The sequence below is a fragment of the Zerene cesonia genome, chromosome 26, assembly GCF_012273895.1.
Source record: "Zerene cesonia ecotype Mississippi chromosome 26, Zerene_cesonia_1.1, whole genome shotgun sequence".
NCBI classification, from domain to species: Eukaryota; Metazoa; Arthropoda; class Insecta; order Lepidoptera; family Pieridae; genus Zerene; species Zerene cesonia.
In genome coordinates this window covers 1,858,697-1,881,001 of record NC_052127.1, presented here as the reverse complement: position 1 = coordinate 1,881,001, position 22,305 = coordinate 1,858,697, and the positions used below count along the sequence as shown (strand labels likewise).

Here is a 22,305-nt window from a genome sequence, read left to right as displayed (position 1 = left end):
ACTCTAGACCGATGGGCTATATCTAATTTTTTCGCCCACGAACTAAAAAAAAAAGGATAATACCTACTCCCGGGGTTTGCCCCGTACATCTTCCGTTGTCGTGGGAATAAAATTATACTATGTTCTGTTCTCAAACCATCTGTATACAAAATTGCAATACAGATATATTTTCGCATTTGTAATATAAGTAGGGATAAGATTTACTGAAAAATAAATACTTTATATTTATTTTTTTATTATCAAAAAGCAATTGTATATTAATAATTATTTTACACATGTTATTATAGTTATACTAGCTTTCCGCCCGCGGCATCGCCTGCGTGGCATTCGGTTATATCGCTTTCATCTCTCTATTTCAACCCCTTCTACAATTTTTTTCGCGATAATAATTATCCTATGTCCTCTCCCAAGTTCAGTTCTACCTTCATACCAAATTACAAAATAAATTGGTTCAGTGGTTTAGGCGTGAAAGCGTAACAGACAGACAGACAGACAGACAGTTACTTTCGCATTTATAATATTAGTAGGGACTTGCCAGATAATGTTGTAATATTGCATTTTGAATTATTGTGTATATTTCCTTTAGGAATTCGACTGTTTGACTATTAATTATTATTTTTTAATACACATCATAATAATATTACAAGATATATTATATACTTCAATAATCTATTTTTATTATATATAATTTATTAGTTTTACGGAGGCTGTGTTTACAGTGTAACACTATAATATTCTATGAAAATCTTTAAATGTATTTGGGTGTATTAAAATATATCTCCTTTATTGAATCATAATTAAACAATGCAATACATGTATATAAATCGAGTGCTACGTAACCTGACATAAAACTGTATCTGCTAAATATAACATGTACTAATCTGAATCTATATGTCTGTGTATAAATATATATCTTTTAATTGATTGCGGATGTAAAAACGTCATAACAACAACAATTACAATAAAATATGCTTTTGATATCGAATAATTCCTATTAACTTACCGCTATATTGTACCGCTGTCATAAACATTGGTTCTAATTTTTTTTTACCAAAACAAAACTTTATGAATTTATGAATGGAATCACATGAGAGACGTCTTTCAAAGAAAAACGAGTAACAAAAATCAGTTTACACTATCGGAAGTTTTGGAAATCTGTTAAAAAAGACTTAATGGTTATTTAATTGTTGATCTATGGATCCTTCGCGGTCATGGAAACAAATCTTCTGATTTCGAGGCTCTGCAAAAAAGTCAGGCCTTTCAAGGGCACTTCTCTATGGAGTAGGTGTTTCAATAAAAACAATTTGTTATGTAGGATAGTGGGTAAAAACCCACTGTTGAACACTAAAATTCAATATTTATGACAGCCCTGGCATAAAATCTTATTTAACTATGATAAAATTGCAAGAAATGTCTCTTTGCAATTGACAAATGCCTCTGTAATCTGTATTATATAACGAACATTTAATTGACTAGTAGACGGTTAAACGTCTTTTGTAGGAACGCAAATAATCCAAACTGTCCTTCTAATTATTCTCTTTCCCTCTGTTTGGCTAATTGGGATTCTATTCAGAATAAAGGGAAAAACAAATCACAGGCAATCTGATAATATCTTGGTAATATACCTGATTGTAGCACGTTTCTATGTTGAATATAATCAATTCCTTTAATATTCAGAACAAGGTATTTATTAGGGACAAATCCTGAGTTGGATCACTTTTAAAATGGGTACTGGAAGTTTCCAGAAAACGCTACATTATGCGACCTTCTCATAATTTCCTTTCATTTCCTAATTGCTTTAAAGAGCTTAATTTACGAGATGGAATACATTGTCTGAAATACTGCTCCCACTTCTCCTAAACTCTGCTAACTTTACTAACTTCCATTTCCCATTACTATATATGTATTCATAAACAATGGCAATAGTAATTCTTAAATGACTACGACTAACGTGAGCCTGATATTCTTTTTCTTTTGTACCTACCATTTGTACACCTTTGTACGTTCACCATATTTTCGGTGCTCTTTTAAATTGTTGCTTGGGTAATTAATTTATTTGGCTTATATTCCACAATTACACTTACAGATACACCGCAAAACTCACAGCTTTTTTCCTGTCTAATCTCTGAACATTTTTGGACTAATAATCCCGAATCGATAACACAATCTAAGCCGAATTTCTGCATCTATTCACTTCTCTCTGAGATAGTAAATACTTCTGGTGTATGTCATCGATCGTTTTTCTTCCTTCCCAAAGGTAACAACCAGGGACCACTGAGAGAATCCTCGATTTGACTCTGTGATTTCCCTTTAGTCTCTGGCAGAGTAAGATAAATGTACCCAGCTCCCAGGAGGGTGATGGATGAACAGATGTAGTATGTGGCGTGGAGGCCGAGGGAGAAAGCGATGGTTCCGTAGTATCGGAGGACCAGGAAGTTACTGAGCCACATCCACGTGATGAGGAAGCTTGATGCAAGGCTTCTAACCTGAAAGTGTTATATTTCGATTAGAAATTCTGGTAATTTTTATAATTGCAAATTGCAAATGACTCGCGATGATACTACGAGTATTATAAATCTAATTTACTAAGTATGTTCAGGTACTGTATCAATAAATTAAAATACAAAGGGTGTCGTCATTACATTACATTGATATCTTTCGAATTCTTTGATCAAATGCGTTTTATATACAAAATTGTACTCACATTAACTATAAATAGTTCCGATATCAACACATAAGGCACTGATCCAAGGCCTATATTGTATAAGAACAATACCACAGATAGAAGGACAACCGGCAGCCATATTGACAACTCTTCTTTCTCTACGCTGTGTTCGAATTTGACGGATTTCCAATCCTCTGTGCTATTAGACTCTAGACCAATCCTGTACCAGGCTTTTGTGTCATTGGTGAATGAATCATTGTATAATGTTAAGTTATCTGGAAGGTCTATCCTTTCTCTGATACTTTTGTCTTTGGTTATCTTCTTGTAGGGTAAGCGGTGCTTATAGAAGTTTATTTGGAAGTGTGGGTCGCAGTAGACGCCCAGAATGGCAAGGCAGAACGCAATGCCGGAACACGACCAGAGTAGTAAGGTCTGAAATGTAGAAAATCAATAATAACGTGGTTATAGATAATATATGATTAAATGATTTAGGAACAGGCAAAGAAATCGTCACTACACACACTAAATACACACAAAATTTTGAAATATGTAGTACAATTTGTATTCTTTTTATTAAAAATTAAAATGTTTTTATTAATTGTGCCGTTCAGCGGAATATAACAGAATTTTTTAAATTTTTTTGTAAAAAAATTTTTGCAATTATATACAAAGCAGGTTTTTATTAATTAAAGTAACGTTGGATTCGACTTGTACAATTGAAGTATTTTAGGGCAATGCGGGTACCCTACTCATCCCACTCCTTTCTTTTATGTCTTTCGTCAATCCTTTTTTAATCCCTTTTCATTTGTAGAGCGTCATTATTCAAAGTCCATTTGTAGAGCGTAAGGTCTGTGGTAAGCTCTGCAATCGACCTTACGCCTCTGCAAATGTTCATGGGCTGTGGTAGAGCTTACCACCAGGCGACCCACCTGCTCCATTACTGAGGATGACATAAGTAAAGTCTATTTTATAAATGAGCTATATTGATATTATTCACCTTTCGACCAACTTTATCGACTGTGACGGTGGCTACAGCGGCTCCCAGCACCAAAGCGGTTCCGCACAGCATCGATCCAGCTTCTGACGTTTCAAAAAGATGGCGCGGTAAGGTCCTGAAAGATTGATAAAACAATTGATGATTTCTTTATCCTTATTTAACAAAAATATTTATACGTGAATGTCGAATGTTCCTATAGAAATGATGATGCTACTGAAGCATTTACTTTAATCTATGACTTCGTAAAATGTATTTGAAATTAGCCTACCATTTCGCATTGGTTAAACTGTATAGAAATGGCTTTATTGACTAAATATAAGCGATAAGGCCGCTAATTTGTACAATAGTTATTAGTTATTTGTTTTTGTTAATTGTTATACTTATTTGCATTGTAAAATAAAGTGTTTTAATTATTTATTATTATTATGTTTCTCTTTGCCATAATACACGGGTATCACCAAAAGGATAATGCCCGGTCCTTTGGAAGGTTTACGTGGGGACACAGGTCCAACAAGCAGAGGCCCTTTGAGAATTCAAATGTTCTTGAAGATCAAAAAAGCTCACCCATTGTAAATGGAGAAATTGTAGGCGGTGGCGTTGAGCGCGGGCAGGCGGTGCGCGGAGTGGCGCAGCACGGCCGCGGCGAAGCTGTTGACGGCGCCCGCGCCGCTGCCGGCCGCCGCGCCCACCACCACCAGGCACGACGCCAGCGCGCGCCGCGACCCGCGCTGCCGGACTGCGCGACCACACACCGATATTGCGAGAATTTCATTTATTTTGGAGTGGAAAGCGTCAATCGCTTATAGCAGAGGTCTAGTACCAAGTTTAGTCGATCGTCAGACAGTTCTTTTGAAGTGAAACTTCTTTAGAATCATTGTGATTTCAAACCTGATGCAACGGAAAAACGACAGGTAAGAGACAGAAATACAAAAATGTGTAGAATGAAGCCGGCAAAAAATGAGACAGAAATATACATTCTATTTTATTCATTCTTTTGACGATTTATTGAAGTTTCACTTCTATCATGTGTGAATCGCACACACACCTTTTTTTATTGTAAACTTGTTTATAATGTGGGTATGAATAAAAAAATTTTTAAAATGTTTAAATTTCGCCCGTGGTACATGCATAGCCTATAGGTTATTTGCTATATATGCCTATAGGCTTTTTTCACACCATTTATTTTCGAGCGATACTAACGGTAGCTTCGCCCGTGGTACATATTTTATAGTCTATTTTAATATGGGAGTTATAGTGATTATAATGAACTCGGCTTTAAAAATCCCTACAGTCCCTATTAACGTTTTAAAAGCAGGCAGATTTCATTATGTGGTAGTCGAGCATGCTTCAGCACAAATTGGCCCAGCTCGCACCGGGGAAGTACCATACTTCCACAGAAAACCGTCACAATGCATGCTATTGTGTTTCGTTCGGTGAGAGGCGGAGCCAGAGGCCAATTTCCTTTTCTTCACCCTTCCCAGTCCATTCCATCTTTCCAGTCGTCAATCCTTTCGTTTACCCTGACCCCTTAAAAGCGGGCAGTGCATCCGCAGAGGCACTACCTTGAATGTTGTGGGCGGCCGTGATTGCTTACTATCAGGCGAGCCACCAGCTCAGTTGCTCGCTAAGACACAAAAAACGACACTCACACAATTCCCTACAAGCGGACTTCTCACTCCGTTCACTTCTCTTATCCGACGTGGACTCCAAGCCGCTCCCCCTCTTCAGCATCGGCTGGAAGGTGTCGGAGTCGTAGCGCATGACGTCACGGCGCCCGTAGCTGTCGGACGTCCGGATGCGCACCTCTTGTTGCTCGATGACGTCAGTGAGGTCCTCCCGGAAGTCGGATCCGTCGAACCAGCACATCACTTTCGCCGCTTCCTGCGAATTCGACAAATTCTCGTTCATTCTGTACATAGTTCTTGGAAGAAACTAAATGTAAATGTCTTTGTAATTGTAAACACTTTATAAACATTCTATTAGAATACATAACACGTGGTACAAGGCAAATTAGAATATGTGTCAGTGTTATGTTAAATGTTAAAACTGTGTAAAATGATGATTTCAAAGTGCTTCTATAAGAAGTCTAATTGAATAAATAAATTTTTGAGTTTCAGTATGAGTTTATGGGACGAACCGCTGGTGATTCGCCCCGGCTTCCCCCGGTGGTACGATTTTTCTCTCTCAGCCACGTCTCTGTACCAAATTTCTTACTGATGGGATAAGCTGTTTTCACGTGAAATGTTGACAAACATCTATCCATCCATCCATACTCACAAACTTTCTCGTTTATAATATAAGTAGGATTAATTCAAATGTTCAATTCACACACCTGTATCTTGCCAGCATTGATAAGGAATGATGGCGTCTCTGGTAACCATAGCAACGATATCAACAGCAGGAGGGGCGGCACTGCCATTGATAACGACAAAGCGTGAGCTGACAGCATCCCGCCCGCGAAATACGCGAAAAGTATGCCGCAACTGTAAAACCCACATGTTTTTATTCAATAATCTAAGAATATTTACTAATATATTAATATAAAGAGTTGATTTGTTTGTTTGAACGCGCTAATGTCAAGAACTACTTATCTCATTACAAAAATTCCTTTTATTTAAGAAGACTAAAGGCTATATGACATAATGAACGATGTCAGTAAAACTGCAGGGCACAGCTAGTGTGTGATAAAATGTTTAAAAGGATTTATTCTTTCAATATTGCTAAAAAAAGCATTCAGTGATTCTAACATTGTTTTAAAATGTAGCAAATTGACCTAGACTTGACCTGACCTGTATTGATAGTAAACATTTGATTTTAATTCACTGCATTAAAAAACAAAACTGGGTAATGTTATATACATAATTATATGTTTTAGGATTTCATCTTAATTCAATAGTGTATGAAATCTAATGTGCTATGATTCAATTCGGTAAGATAATAATATATCTCTACACATTTATTCTTATTATTGAAAATCATGCCAAAATACGGGCAATCATTCTTCAACAAAGTACCTAATTTAACTGTTAATTTTTTTTTGCACAATCAATAGATTTTAAGTAAATCGCCTGTTCTTATTTCCACGCATGCACGTAACGCGTATGCGCATGTGTGCGTGCGGCTCTGTGTGCTTACAGAGTCGTTGATTGTATCAATGTGTGCGTGTGCCACTGTAGTCCTCTGAAAAGGCATCGATGTGCAAACCTGCAAGCCAAAGCCGGCATAGCAGCCAGCCCCCTCGTCCTGGGCGCTATCTCCGCGCAATACAGCGGCGCCAGCGCCAGAGCCCCCGCGCCCCCCGCGCCCGCCGCCACCCGCGCGACCCACACCCCCCGCGCGCCGCACCATGCCGCGAGTGACCAGCTTATCTGGGAAAATACGGTTCATGGAACCACATTTTAAACTAGCTTCGAAAGTAAGGAGTTTCTCACTGTATTTTTTTTTGAGTTTGTTGCCACAGAACTTTCGATTGGGTGAACCGATTTTGATGATCTTTTTATAGCTGTGATGCCTCCCGTGTGGTTCCATTTAAATTTAGTGTAGTTGTGACAATTTGAAGGCGATTTAGTTTTTTGTTAAAAATAATGAAAATAGTGAAAAAAAGAAGCAATAAGGAGTTTTCTATACCTCTTTTCTTAGGCTTCTATACTTGTAGATTATTAAGCATATTTAAACAATAAGCACCTTTAACACATATGCTAATTGAAAGAAATACTCACAATAAAACTAAGACCTATACAGAGCGCGCCAGCCTTGCGCCCTTTCACATCAGCAAGCACCGCGAACATCGGTGCCGCGGGCAACGCCACGAGGCAAGGCAGTGCCGCGAGCCACGCACCTCCTGTCAACGCCTCATTCCCTAGTACTCCTGATACCCAACCTGTACTGCAGCCGTGGGTGAAACAGGAAAGATTGTCTGAAAAAAATGTAAATTAATTCTTTTTTTTCAGTAAAGGTCAGCAATGATCCGTGCGAATGAGGTACCGAGCCAAATTCTAAAATGGGACGAAATTTCAAAAATTAATTAATTCAATTTAATTTTAACACAATTAGAATCACGTTAATATACTTCAATAATATGGGATGATGACATTTAAACGCTTTAAATAAATTTCTTTGCGTACATTCTCGTTATTTTGTCGAAAGTAGTTGCAAGAGGAAAATAATAAAATTTCAGATTTTAATAAATTTTTTATATCAACAACTTAATTAGACTATTTTAAAGTAATAGGATTGAATCGAGATAAAATAAGTACCAGGCTTCCATCAAGAACGAGAGGTCTTCAAAAGCAATTAATACCGAAGCCTGCTCTATCACACCAATATTCCATTTAAGCGAATTTTACCTCAATTACGTAAACTAATTACAAAACTAATCAATTCACCGGGGATGTGGTCAGTGGCCAAGTCATTGAATATTCATAGTGTCAGTAATTACACCTACATCGTAGCTGAGAATCACGTAGGTGATTCCTATGAAATTCAGCGCACTATAACCTATTGCCCATTAGCTATTTTTCTACATTTAAACGTTTGTAAGATAATAGAAAGAGATCAAAGATCAAGACTAGCTGTTGGTTCGCCTAATGGTAAGCGATCACACCGCCCAGAAGTCTGAACCTCTGCGAATGCGCTGCCCACTTTTAAGGGGTAAGCGATAAGAAAAGGATTAATGACTGGAAAGAAGGAATGGACTGAGAAGGGTCCTTAAGGAAAAGGATATGGATCTAAATGGCTTTAATCTTATATAAAGTAATTAAACACTATAAAATACAAAGGCGGCCTTATTACACAGCTATCTCTGAAATAGCTTAGGAAGGTCTGTCTAAAAGTAAGTAAATAAATAATCTATCAGGGACCTTATCAGCAAACCGTGAAACCGGTCTCTACAGTTTATTATTTCGAGGTTTACAGAAATCTAATCTGCTGAAAAGTCCTCATTTTCAATGATTTTATAGTGCTCTTTAATCTCTAAACTTTTCATTGCTGTAGTGTTTTATTTAAGCGTAGGTGTAACCGATTACTTGAGTCTTATGCGCGCAAACGTTTGCGGTATGTACGAATTTTCATTTTCTTTATTTGGGATAACAAATAGTAGAACAGTAAGAAATTATATGAGAACAACTGAGTCTAGATATGTGTAACTGCGTAACCAATAATATTATCCACAGATCAATTAAATATATTTTATGCGTGCACTAAATGTAACACACATGTATTGAAAAAAAATTCGCAAATGTCGTCCTACACTTGTGGGTGTGGGCATTCGTGTGGATGTGTGTGACCGACATTAAATTAGTTAAACAAATGGGAACTGCATCCTCCTTAGTCCACAAGGCAGTATAATATTACGTTATCTGTGACGTTAGATCATATTGTCTGTTTAATCGTTCTGACTTTTTGCCATTAAAAAAACCTTTTACAATTTAATATTAAGGTCATAATCCCTACTAAATAAATGCGGAAGTTACTTCATACTATGTTTACCTGTTTTGCACGTCTAAACAACTCAATCGATTTGGATGAGTTTTGGTGCAGATATAATTTAAGACCCGAAATATCCGAAAAGAAATAGGATCCGAAAAATATTATTTCCCACGGAAACAGGACCTGCGTGGGGAACACCCCGACTGTATTTTTCTTTATTACGCAGGCGTATCATCTACGGGCGAAAAGCTAGTTTGGTATAAATTGTTTGCTGAAACTAGGATAGTATTATTTGTGCTGAAACTTAGTAACTAGAAGACAATTTGTGACTCATATTTTCCAAACTCATAAACATGGCATGTGAGTCATCTATATATATAAAAGAAAGTGGTGTTAGTTACACTATTTATAACTGAAGAACGGATTAACCAATTTGGCTGAAAATTTGTGCAGAGGTAGCTTGGACCCAGGAGACGGACATAGGATAGTTTTTATCTCAGAAATCCCGCGGGAACGGGAACATGCGAGAAAAACCCCGGGTCTAAGTTTCCTGCGACTACGCGGGCATAGCCGCGGGCGGATAGCTAGTATTAAATACATAACAGCTTAAGACGAAAATATATACTTCAGTGTATTGAAAAATTAAGGACTTTCAACGGATTTAAAATAATATTTACTCCTTATAATTTATTAGAAAACCTATAAATTAAAGACTTAACTGATGTCAAACGCGATTTATTCATTATATTATTTAATCAGATGTTTTGAATACTACAGCGAGCGTGGTCACGGGGAGACTAAGATGTCACATGTCTTGACGGTGGTATAAAAAAATATTTATGAATTACCTCCACCTATTTTTCCTCATGTTGGTATATTGCGTATTATGAATGTTGGCAGTACTGCCTGACAGTGTCTTCCAATAAAAGTACACAAGAAAAGACATGAAAAACTTACAAACAGATGAAGCAATCACTCGTCGCACAGAACCTCGCCATCGTTTAGACGCTGTCCTTTCAATGCGATTTCTGGAACAAGATACATTATTTTAATAGGTTGTTTTATTAGCGCATAGCCACGTTTCGTCTATATAAACGTAGTTTGGCATTTACTCCATGTTTTAACGGTGTTCGTTAAAAATAAAGCATGATATCAATTCGGATCACCATTATCTAGCCCAGTATGGAAACAAAATGCTTAAAAATATACATTTATAAGACATGAGCATCGAAATTTTACACATTTTTAACAGATACATTCTGTAGTTTTTATAATAACCATATTACAACGAAGATGTTTTTATCTCGCAGTATAAACATACCTTATTTGGACAAGATATTATAGAGATTTTATAAATCAATTAAGGATAGGAAGTGTGGTTGTGGTCTTGTTTCAATAGCCATATAAATGCCGAGGAATTGGCAGCGACCTAAAAGTCTTGTAGCGTTAATTGAAACAAGCAATCCCGGGAGTTATAAGTCACGGTAAGACTTGCCACAGATAAAGACTTACAATGTATACAAGGTTATATATCAAGTCCTCTAAAACTTCAGATAGTAAAATATATTATTGTGTTATCATCTCATTTGTAAAGAATTATTAATTGTGTCTGTGGCTTAATTTAATACGTAAGATATTCATTGAAATTCCCAGAATTTTTTATTCACTTCAAGTAGGGTTTTGCGACACAAAGTAACCTATATTTTTTCACAAAGTCTAATCTGTTTCAGTATAGTGTATTTGTATAAAGAATTAAAAAAATACTACAAGGTACGGATTCTTATTACATTAATGATACAAATTATTCACTTCTCTCATATTTGTTTCTCAGAATCTTACTACGTTTATAAACGCAAGTCACAGAATGACTGATAGAACGCACAGCTCAAACCATTGGACCGTTCGGGCTGAAATTTATCATACAGATAGTCACTGTGATGTAGGCATCCGCTAAAAAAGAATTTTGGTCAAACCAGCCCCCAAGGAAATAAAATAGGGGATGTATGTTTGTACCGTGATAAGTTATTTTGACCACGGGGGAAGCAGTGGGTAACAAGTAGTTATATCTAGAAACCTAAATAAGAGCTGGGATAGAAATATTATAACGTTATTAAATTTTAGATAATAAAATGTTGTTGCGACACGATATTTGACGTTCATTTTAATTATTTATTATCCTTCATACAGACAATAAAGTTCGACGAAATGTGATATCTGCCAACCCGCACTTGGCCAGCTTGGTGGATTATGGCCTGAACCATCATAGGAGGCCTGTGTCTGTGCCAGCAGTGGGAACATATATGGGGTGATGATGATGATGATGATGATGATGATGATACAGACAAAATCTACAAGTAAACTACAGGTATAGATAATAGTAAGTTTTATATGCATTGAAGATGTAAAGGTACAATGCATTAGAGTGATTGTGAATGAAGAGTAATGACGTAATATCCATTTATGAGGTATGTTTGATCACAAGACTAACATACACAAAATACTTAATTATAATAGCATTCATACCAGATATGTAGTAATTTCATATCCTACTAATATTATAAATGCGAAAGTTTGCAAGGATGTGTGTGTGTTTGTTGCTTTTTCACGCAAAAACTACTAAACCGATTGCAATGAAATTTGGTACGTAAACAGCTGGACAACTGGAATAACATATAGGCAACATTTTATCCCGATATTCCTACGGAATACGGACTTGCGCTGGTGAAACCGCGGGCGCAGCTAGTGTTTATATAAATTAATCAGTAATAAATACAGTGTCAGTATTTTTTTGTAATTGTTTTAGAAGAGAAAATAACTTGTGCTTTTTTGAAGGTTCCGTGCGCGAAGGGTAAAACGGGAACTTATTAATAAGATTTTGCTGCCCGTCTGTTTGTCTGTCTGTCCGACCGTCATCACCAGGCTGTATCTCACGAACCGTGATAGTTAGACAGGTAAAATTATCAGGTATGACGTATTTCTGCTGCCGCTTTAACAACAAATAATAAAAACAATAAGGTTAAGTAACGGTTGGCACGGTCGAAAATTGGATGGGCGACCAATGTTTCTTGCAGTTGCCCTTAAAGGTACCTGTCATAAGTGAGGCAAGTCCGGCTCGCGCTTGACAGTTTTTTTTTTGTTTTTCAGTACATTGTGTAATATTTTCTAGTCGGCAGAAGCCGGGGCGACAAGCCACTATATTATAATTATAAATATGCATGTATGTTAAAGTAGTTATGAGTATGTATGTATGTTAAAATACCTTAAACGGGTGAAGGGCATAAAGTATCCATATTCACAACCGAAGAGGCCTCATTACGCCGAAATATTAATGAAGCCTACAGAAATGAACTCCATTTTCCGAAAAAAGCCGCTTCCACGATGATTTCAGATAATAATCGTGACCGCCAAGTGAATCTATTGATTCAGAAGCTGTGCAATCAACAGTGTTATTAAAAGCTTTCGCAATAGAGCTGTAATTGGCGTGAGATAATAACTGTCGCGGTATATTATTGTTCGCTTTAGGTATTTTTAATATAGAATTTCATAAGACTTTAGAGATCCTTTTTAGTTATTTATCAAAAAAATTATTTAATTTTCTATTGCATAAAAACCTTATCATTTTTATATTATACTAACTGCGCCCCTCGGTTTCACCCGCGTAAATCCATATCCCGTAGGAATATCGGGATAAAAAGTTGCCTATATGTTATTCCAGTTGTCCAGCTGTCTACGTACCAAATTTTATTGCAATCAGTTTAGTAGTTTTTGCGTGAAAGAGCAACAAACACACACATCCTTACAAACTTTCGCATTTATAATAATAGTAGGATAGTAGGATAATTTTGAAAAATATACCCTATCATTATTTTTTATGACTCCCACTGTAAAAAATAGCTAATGTTAAAATAACTAGGCTAGCTATATATGAATTTGATCATAAATTAATTTGGTTTGTTTTAATATGACGCGCACTGCAAAATCCATTGGGAAATTCGTGCGTTGTACGCTTACTTAATTATATTTAAATTATCCATAATATTAATTTGTTTATAGATTTAAATTCTATAATGTATCGTCACAAAATATACACAACAAACACACATGAAAAAGAGGCACAAATGGTACAAAAGGCTGTCTTAACGCCTGCGGCGAATTCTACGTTGTAACCTTTAATTTATTATTTATTATTGTTACAATATTTCTGTATGTCTGTCTTTAGAAATTTTGTATTGAAGGTGAAATAGTAGGATGATAATTTATGGAAGTATCGAGGGATACCGGAGGAAAACGCCAGTCTACATATTTAAAATAATCTATAAAGAAACGGTATAAGAAATAGGTTCAGGTAAATCGATACCCGGACCCATTAATTATTTTAAACGTAAAGGAAATATTGAAAAATAACTTAATTCCAGCCATTATTACTGTCAATTCTCAACCTACAATTGCTCCGCTTTTACCAAGCTGCCTTGAATAATAGATAAGAGAAATACCGTCATAGACAACACGTGTTCGCTTCATTCTATTTTTGGGGCTATTCTCGAAGAATATTAGTACAGTTCTATTATAATTTCTCAGTACTTTTGTTTACTGTTCGTTGTAGCAATTGATGAAATAAGTTTTCACAATCATATAAAGTGTTTTTACGTTATGGAGTTTTACGATTTATATTTATTAATAATTACATATTTTCGTTAGTAAATTCAATTTTAATTTTATCATTCAGCATGTTTTAACTAAATCCTACTTACATGTATTTATAGTTCCTGCTAATCCTACTAATATTATAAATGCGAAAGTTTGTAAGGATGTGTGTGTGTTTGTTGCTCTTTCACGCAAAAACCACTGAACCGATTGCAATGAAATTTGGTACGTAGACAGCTGGACAGCTGGAATAACATATAGGCCACTTTTATCCCGATATTCCTACGGGATACGGACTTACGCGGGTGAAACCGCGAACGCAGCTAGTGTAATCGTATTATTTTTAGTCGGAGAATACCAATACGCTTTTACCCAATTAAATACTACAATATCATCCATTGTTTCTTTTCCTTTGTAGATCGAGAATGTTCTTTCATATTAGCGCGCTGGTTGGTCACTTCATGTAATATTAATGAGGTAAAATGCAAATTGTGTGCATTTCTTCCGCTTGGGGACGCCATGTTAGTCTGGTCAGGGTGAACTGTCGGAGCATTATTAACCTAGATTTTTATAGAACCTTAATTGTTGCGTCATATGGAAAGGTTGCTATGTTTTAATAGAACACTAGCTTTTGCACCCGGCTTCGCACTCGGAGTAGTTTAATAAATGTGTGTACACATATAAACCTTCGCCTTGAATCACTCTATCTATTGAAAAAAATAATCCCATCAAATCTGTTGTGTAGTTTTAAAGATCTAAACATATATAGATACGAGTACATACATAGGGACAGACGCGGGAAGTGACTTTGCTTTATACTGTAGTGATTATAATATTAATTTTCAATCACAAAAATGAAAGAAATAATTAAAATAGTTAATAAAAACGCTCCTTAATTGCGGAATCAACTCTTAGTTTAAAAAAATATTTAATCTTGGCGAATCTTATCAGGATAATAAGAAACGCTCATAAATGTCACCGATCCTTGACTAGTGTTCGAAGTTTGAACTAAATCTGTTCGTTTAAGAATCGATCCTTAAGGAATCCGTTACGCACAAGCATTCAAGTGTACATACAGGTGAAGCTAATACAAGCGTGTTGGAGATATATCTTGTGATAAATTAAGTAGAGGAAAAATGGATTACTTTCTTTCATAGAGAAATAATTAAATGGGACATCATAAATCTTTAGATTGGCATTAGATAATAAAAGCTGTTTTGCTGTGTAGACCGTCTTTCTACATATAGATAAACAGTAGATTTTTTTTATACTTATGATATTACTAGCTGTAGCCCGTGGTGACATGGCATGGTACCCATAAAAAGTAGCCTATGTGCTAATCCACACTGCAAAATTGTATATATGTAATTCAATACAGATACGACAAGCTGTTTACGCCTGAAAGAGTAACAAACATCCATCCATCCATTACAAACTTTCGCGTTTATAATATAAGCACAATTAAATTACAATCAATTATCACTCAGCGTATACTGTTTAATGGGAAAATCGCAGTGCTTCCTATCAGCTATCAGCTATCCTATCAGCATGTAGGTATTGAAAAAAATTAGTATACTTTTGTCAATGTGAATTGAATCAGTCTTCGTAAAATGTATCCCGGTACCATTTTCAAGAGAAATCTCTTTCCCCTGAAAAAGGGACTTGACATTTCGTTAACTCGACAGACAGAATGGCGGGCGAATTTCTTATACCCGGAGATAAATGCTTGTCTTTAGATAAAAGAAAGCATATTTTATACAAATAAACTCCTTAGTAATATTATAAACGTGGACGTAACATTATTTCAATTCACGTCATAATCACTGAACTGATATGGATAATATTTGGTACAGATATAGTTTGAGACCCGTGACATTACCACGAAATCCCCACGGGAACAGTTACTATACGGAAAAGTCCACCAAACTGTATTTCTAATCCTTTGAAAAGCTGATTTAAAATATTTCCACAACTGGTTTTCGTTTCCCTTTAAAAAAGATCCGCCAGATTTGTTGTGAAGAGAGGATAACGAGACGAGCAAATCGGGAAATTTTTTAAACGTTTTTGTTGAGGTACAAGGAAGGTTCTTACGGGGAAAAACGAGCAGATCGTTAGTTATAAAATGAAAGCACTAAAACTGAACGTTTCCACGTTCAGTTTTAGTCCATATATCCAGAACTAGCATTAAGTCATAACTCATGATAACATTATGTAACTTCTACAACGGTAAAGTGGATAGTATACGTTACGTCTCATGCAATGATAAGCGAGCATGCTAACAACCAAAACAACAACCTAAATTAGAGATAGTGGATAAAAACCTAAAGTTTATCTATACTTATATTATAAAGCTGAAGAGCTTGATTGTTTGAACGCACTAATCTCAGGAGCTACTGGTCCGATTTGAAAAATTCTTTCAGTGTTAGATAGCCCATTTATTGAGGAAGGCTATAGGCTATAAATATACTACGGGCGAAGCCGAACAGTTTTAAATAAATGTAATGAACTACAAATTTCGAATCGACGTAGACGATCGACGATCGATGGCCCTTACCCCAATTTTCCAAAATTAGTTAAACAGCTGGAGAAATCTATTATGACAGAAAAGTACTTAACATAAGGCTCACAATCTCATCCAATAGTTTCTATCCGCGAGCGCGGGAACAAAAGCTCCAGTCGAATAAGCTTCGATTCTGACTAACCTCCCTCGAGAATCGGCCGTGTTATGTTCGGAGATTACCAATATGAGATTGACTTGTATTGTACAATTCCTATTTGGATATACATCACGTTTTGTGCTTTGTAGCTGAGCCACTTTAGCGGGCCATGAATACCCTTTATATTGAGTCTCTGAGTATTTTCTCTGTTTCCTGCTGTAACCGTATCGTATTTAGGATATTTTGATAGTAAACGTTTTTATTTTATCGCCGGCAATGGAGCTGGTAGCTACACTGAGGGTAAGCGCTACCACCGCCTATGAACCGACTTTAAATTGAGAAGAGGTAAGGAAAAGGAAGGCGTCCGGCTCCCCAAAACTTACTGTGAACCATTAAAATAGCGTAACTACAAATTAGCTGCTATTATTGTATTGAACAATATGATAAAGAAGTATGGTTTAATCATTGTGGTAATTTTACATATACCCCTGTTATTTTAAGAGTTTTAAGTGACAAAGACCCTGGTTTAGATACTAGACATAGCTATAAAATAGACAATTATTCCTTTCCATGTTAAATAACGATTTTGTATGGTTTAATAGACAAATCATCAAAAAATCATAAGCCTTCCCCACTCTACAAAACCAATGTATTTTTAAGGCTCTACAATGGAGAAGCCAAGGTCTCTTTGTTAGAATAAACTCATGAAATTATCGTATCGTCACCGATCTTTCATAGTTACTATTCAATAAGTATACAAAGTTTATATCCCGCGTCGTGATCAATTTTTTTCTATTCTTTCAAAATTTCTCATCTATAGAGTATTTCAATGCTATAAAACTTAAAATTTATAATAAGTTTATATTAATTCTGCCCTTTTAAAGTGAGTAATTTAACAAATAAAGTTGTATTATAAAACCGCAAGAAATCAAAGCAATTCTAAAGGTACATAGCTGACGAGAGTTTATTTTTAATCTGTGTGTTTATTATTTTTAATCCACAAGCAAAAAGTGCGCATTTTGCAGCGTGCTGTTTGTATGTTATTTTGTACTTAGCCAGTTTTGATTAAAAAATGCCTCGTGTACATTTTTATTAAAACTTTGAGCACCGTCGACTGTCGAGGGTGGGGTTTAATTCAATGACACCTTTAATAGGGTTTTTGAAGGGTCGAGAGATCTCGTGCGTATTGAAGAAGCAAAATTTCGATAGAACAAACATTCATTCATCGGAAAAACCCCTGACTTTAATTTGTGTTGTCGGCCATATTGTATTTGAAATAGTGTATTTTGATATCATTTGATAGGCATGTTTTGGGAGATGTGAAATTAGAAAGTTATTAAAATGATTGCAAACGGCTCAACTGATTTTCGTCAAACATGTCTGAGACACTCGCACATAAATCACCCTTAATAGAAAAACAAACTAAATTGAAAACGCGGATGAAGCGACTACAAATTTTTTTAATCGGGAGCTGACTGTCTGTCTGTACATACAGAAACATATAGACAGTCAGAAACACAGACAAACACGTCAAATTAATAACACCACTCTTGCCGTCATTTTAAAAGTATGTATGTATGTTGATATAGTAGGTACCTATTTTGTAGTTAAAGACAAAGGTGGATAACCTTTTATACATATTCTGCAAAAAATAACATCAGAGCCGTCTAATCTTTCGTAAAAGTAAAACAAATCGAGTCTTCCCACGCCCCATTACCATTTGCATAATTTATAGTATTTCAAAATACATTATGCATAAAATATAATTATTTCATGCACTCTGAAGCCACACTTTTTCCATTCAATAGTCGGAGCTTTTTTACTGTTTGCACAGATAACATAACATAGCTAGTTGTTAGGTTCTTTCAGGTATCATAATGATTCGTTTCTAGGTATTCACAGCTAAAAGGTAAATAAAAAATGGTTGCCTGTAAAGTCGGTTTTACGGGCGAAGATTTTACGTGACAACGTCTTTTTCTTGGTAGAATATTTATTAATATGAATATTATTAAATTGCACAATAGGAACAAGGAATTGAATGAAAATAAGAATTGCACAAATTTTAACTATAGAAAATATATTTTGTTTACTAAAAAGACAGAGACAGAGACACAAACACGCAAGACAAAATGCGCCTAATTCTCTAGTGCTGCGCGCGCGGCGGACCGATCATAGTTCGGTGACTCATCGTAACGTTACCGGGCGTTACACTTTTTCATGAGTGCCTCCGAGCCGCAACCTAATTTAAGACGTTGTCACGTCAAAACAGGACCTTACACTACTAAGACTCACTGTACGTTAGTCACAGTCTGTCTGAGGTCTGTCAATCCATCTGTATCTCATGACCCGTGATAGTTGATATTTTCGAAAGTTATATATTTCTGTTTCTCGTTTTCCTTGTTATACGGGCAAGGCCGCCGGCTGAAAGCTAGTTACAATATAAGCAAACCAGCTATTGCCCGCGGCTTCGTACGCGTTAAATTCGGAGTAGTTTAATAGATGTTATTGTTTATGAAAATCTTGCTTTTGAATCACTCTATCCATTAAAAAACCATCAAAATACGTTGTGCAGTTTTGAAGATCTTAGTATGGAGGGAAGCGACTTTGCTTTATACTATGTTGTGATTAGATTTAACTTTCACATTTACAAGGAAACCCGAAAATAAAACATTACAGCCATAAGCTGTTCCGTGTCTTTCTTGTATGGAATAATGCATATAATAAATCGATTTTACTTTATGGTAAGAAGGTTACGAGCAATTTGCCCCGATAGATCGAAATCTATTTCCATAAGGAAAGGCCTCATTAGTATTTTATTAGTTATTTAGGTAGTTTAGTTACATTTGTGTCTAGATTGATAGATAGATAGATAAGTAGATAGGTAGATTTAACGTTTATTAAAAGAACACATTAAATATACGACAATTAAAAAATAAAACAATCAAACAAATAAAAATTAACACACAGAGGAAAAAACAGGACGGAGACAAATGTGCACTGTGTTCTTAAATAGGGCCTTGACTAACCTATTTTTCTACACTAATAATATAAAGCTAAAGAGTTTGTTTAAAATCGCAAACCTCAAGAACGTCTGGACTACTAGTTCGAATTGACAAATTGTGAAAGTGGTCTGTAATCCATCTATTACTGTTTCCAGATACAAAAGTCATATAAAATTGCTACATTGCGATGTAAAAAAGCACAAACAAACGCACTTTCGCATATATAATACTAATATTGTTATTGATAAGTATTAATAATAAAATAATAAAAAAATAGTGTCATCAAAAAGGATGCATACATATATATAAGTTGCTTAAAAATAAATAAGTTATACAATGCAAAACTTATCAGAATAATAGGTGACAGCCTCTGCTGTCGCACTAAGCCAAGTCCTGTAATACAGCACGCAGCGCCGAAACCCCACAGACCATTTTATGATATACTAGCTGCGCCCCGAGGTTTTCACCCGCGTAAATCCGTATCCCTTAGGAATATCGGGATAAAAAGTTCCCTATATGTATTCCAGTTGTCCAGCTCTCTTCGTACCAAATTTCGTGTTTAGTGTAGTTTGTGTGTAGTGTAGTTTTTGCGTGAAAGAGCAATAAACACACACACATCCTCACAAACTTATATTTATAATATTAGTAGGATTCTTAACGACAAAGTTGTAAATTTGAAATATGTAAGTAATGATATAATAAGAAAAGTGTGTGTGTGTGTGATTGATAAGTATTGGTAGGTTAATAATTTCCCACGAAACATAAATTCTCAAACAATATGAGTTTTCTTCCACTTAACAGACAAGCTGTCAATTCAGAGCTATGAAAATCTGGCTCACGTACCGACGCCTACAGCTGTACATCTGTGAGATTTATAGCTCTATTTGTTATTCAGTAGTGGGACGTGCTCTAACAGACGTATCTCGAATTCGACCCCAAGCGTTGTCTTAACAGGGACGGATTTGGAGTTAAATATAGGGAATTGGGACATTGAATGACGCTATGTAATTGTAGAGATATTAGAAACAGATACGCCGATGTAGCGATACATTCCTGAATCGCGCTAGTGAAATTTCTCGCTACAGAAGCATATATACAAATTTCCAACATTATTATATATATATTATATTGTTAAGACTTGTCGAGGATCCTTCCTTCTTCGCTGAAGGAATTGCACCTTCCTTTTCCACCCTGAAGCTTATACATTTTTATTCTACTAGATTTTTTTAGAAGCGCTCTTGATCTGATAGAAACGAATTACCGTCTCTTTGGAAAGAGCTTCTATAGAGGTAAGAGTTTCTATAGTGGGGCTAAAAAGTAGCAAAACATTTTATTATTAGCAATAGGTAATTGTACGGTGGTAATAATGTTTGTAATAGAGATGGTAATAATGATTAATACAAGGTCATTTAAAGAACTACTGGTTGGGTGTATTTTGTTTCACAAGATTGTTTTATCTTTGTTAGAGGTTTGGATCGCAGTGTGAACATAACTGAAGAGTTTGTTTGTGTGTTTGAACACACTAATCTCAGGAACTACTGGTCCGATTTGAAAAATTCTTTCAGTGCTCGATAGCCCATTTATTGAGGAAGGTTTTAGTATATATAAATATGTACACGGGCGAAGCCGGAGCGGACCGCTAGTCTACTATAAAACTGTTTTAATCTAAAATGTAACCTAAAAACTAACTTTAATCTAGGATCAATTATAATCTGCTTAATGAACTCGATATAACATTCTATTGATATGAGAACTAGGATGTTTAAATACTATAGACAATATTAAATCTCAATTTTTACATACAAAACGAGTACGAGCTGAGGCACATAGCTATGATTATTATCTATTAACAGGCAATTCAGCCGTTCTTGACATTCTCAAAGATAAGTCGACAAATTTGAAGTGCATTTAAGAACACTTATCTAAACTAGTATAGAATTGGTTTTTTCTTAATATTCAGTAAAAATACTAAAATAAATTAAGGTCTTCCAATGTTAAATAAAAGAGATGCTAAGAAGATAATGTGGTGTAGCTTATTTTCAGATTTATATCGTGGGGTATTACAGACTGAATACGTGCATTGTATAATATCGCTATGATTTATTAGTTTTACACCGCGAATTTACTGAGAGGTACCTAAATTAGATAGACATTAATTATGCATGTTAATACAGACGATTGAATGTTTTTTTAGGAAAAACCCTCCAAACTATACTTTCTTTCACATAGATTTGTAAAATTAGGTAGGTATATCTTCACTTATGCTAAAAAATAATTTAAAAATAATGTATATTGTGGTTAAATATATAAAAAATGACCTTTTCTAATAACGTTTTTTATTATTTTTTTATATAAGAGCGGGCGATTGAGTTGGTGCATCGCTTGATCAGAAGCGATCACCACCAGCCCATGAACATTTGCAGAGATAAGGCCTCTGCGAATACCTACGTTACGCTTTTAAGGGATGGGAAAGGAATTGACTATGGGAATAAAGGAGATCCGCCCTCAACTTGGGCCCCACTCATCGCAGGAAACAAAACTGCATCCGCATGTTACCTTGTACACAGAAGGCTGATCACCTACTTGTCCGTAAAGAAAATCGATCAGTGAAACAGATGTACATCATCTGCCCCATGCCCCACTAGCGGACACGGGACTTCACTATATATATGTTACCTTCTGGTACGTTGGCTGGTGCGAGTTGGTCCAATTCAAGCTGAAGCGAGCACACATTAAACAAGAGTAAAATATTATAGCAAAGCATAATACGAATATTGCCACGGATTTCTTCTAGTAAAGGTAAAAGGACACAGCTCTAAATAACCCATTAAACTTCTTTATTATACTATATAAAGCTACACACCCACTGACTGACTGACATCGCTTTTCTCGGAAACCGGGCGAAAAGTGGAG

General features: G+C 35.6%; 1 protein-coding gene across 1 annotated transcript in view; it reads right to left on the bottom strand.

The window, feature by feature from the left end:
* Window positions 1-1,096: 1,096 nt before the first annotated feature.
* Window positions 1,097-22,305, bottom strand: part of LOC119837058 (facilitated trehalose transporter Tret1-like) — a 55,336-nt gene continuing 34,127 nt past the window's right edge. The window contains exons 2-10 of the mRNA XM_038362548.1: window positions 10,047-10,117; window positions 7,382-7,578; window positions 6,867-7,030; window positions 5,995-6,145; window positions 5,312-5,543; window positions 4,227-4,398; window positions 3,663-3,777; window positions 2,705-3,097; window positions 1,097-2,486 (exon numbers count right to left, since the gene is read on the bottom strand). Of these exons, the coding sequence (XP_038218476.1) occupies window positions 2,229-2,486; window positions 2,705-3,097; window positions 3,663-3,777; window positions 4,227-4,398; window positions 5,312-5,543; window positions 5,995-6,145; window positions 6,867-7,030; window positions 7,382-7,578; window positions 10,047-10,117 (1,753 nt within the window). The 3' untranslated portion in view covers window positions 1,097-2,228. The remainder of the gene's footprint in view (window positions 2,487-2,704; window positions 3,098-3,662; window positions 3,778-4,226; window positions 4,399-5,311; window positions 5,544-5,994; window positions 6,146-6,866; window positions 7,031-7,381; window positions 7,579-10,046; window positions 10,118-22,305) is intronic.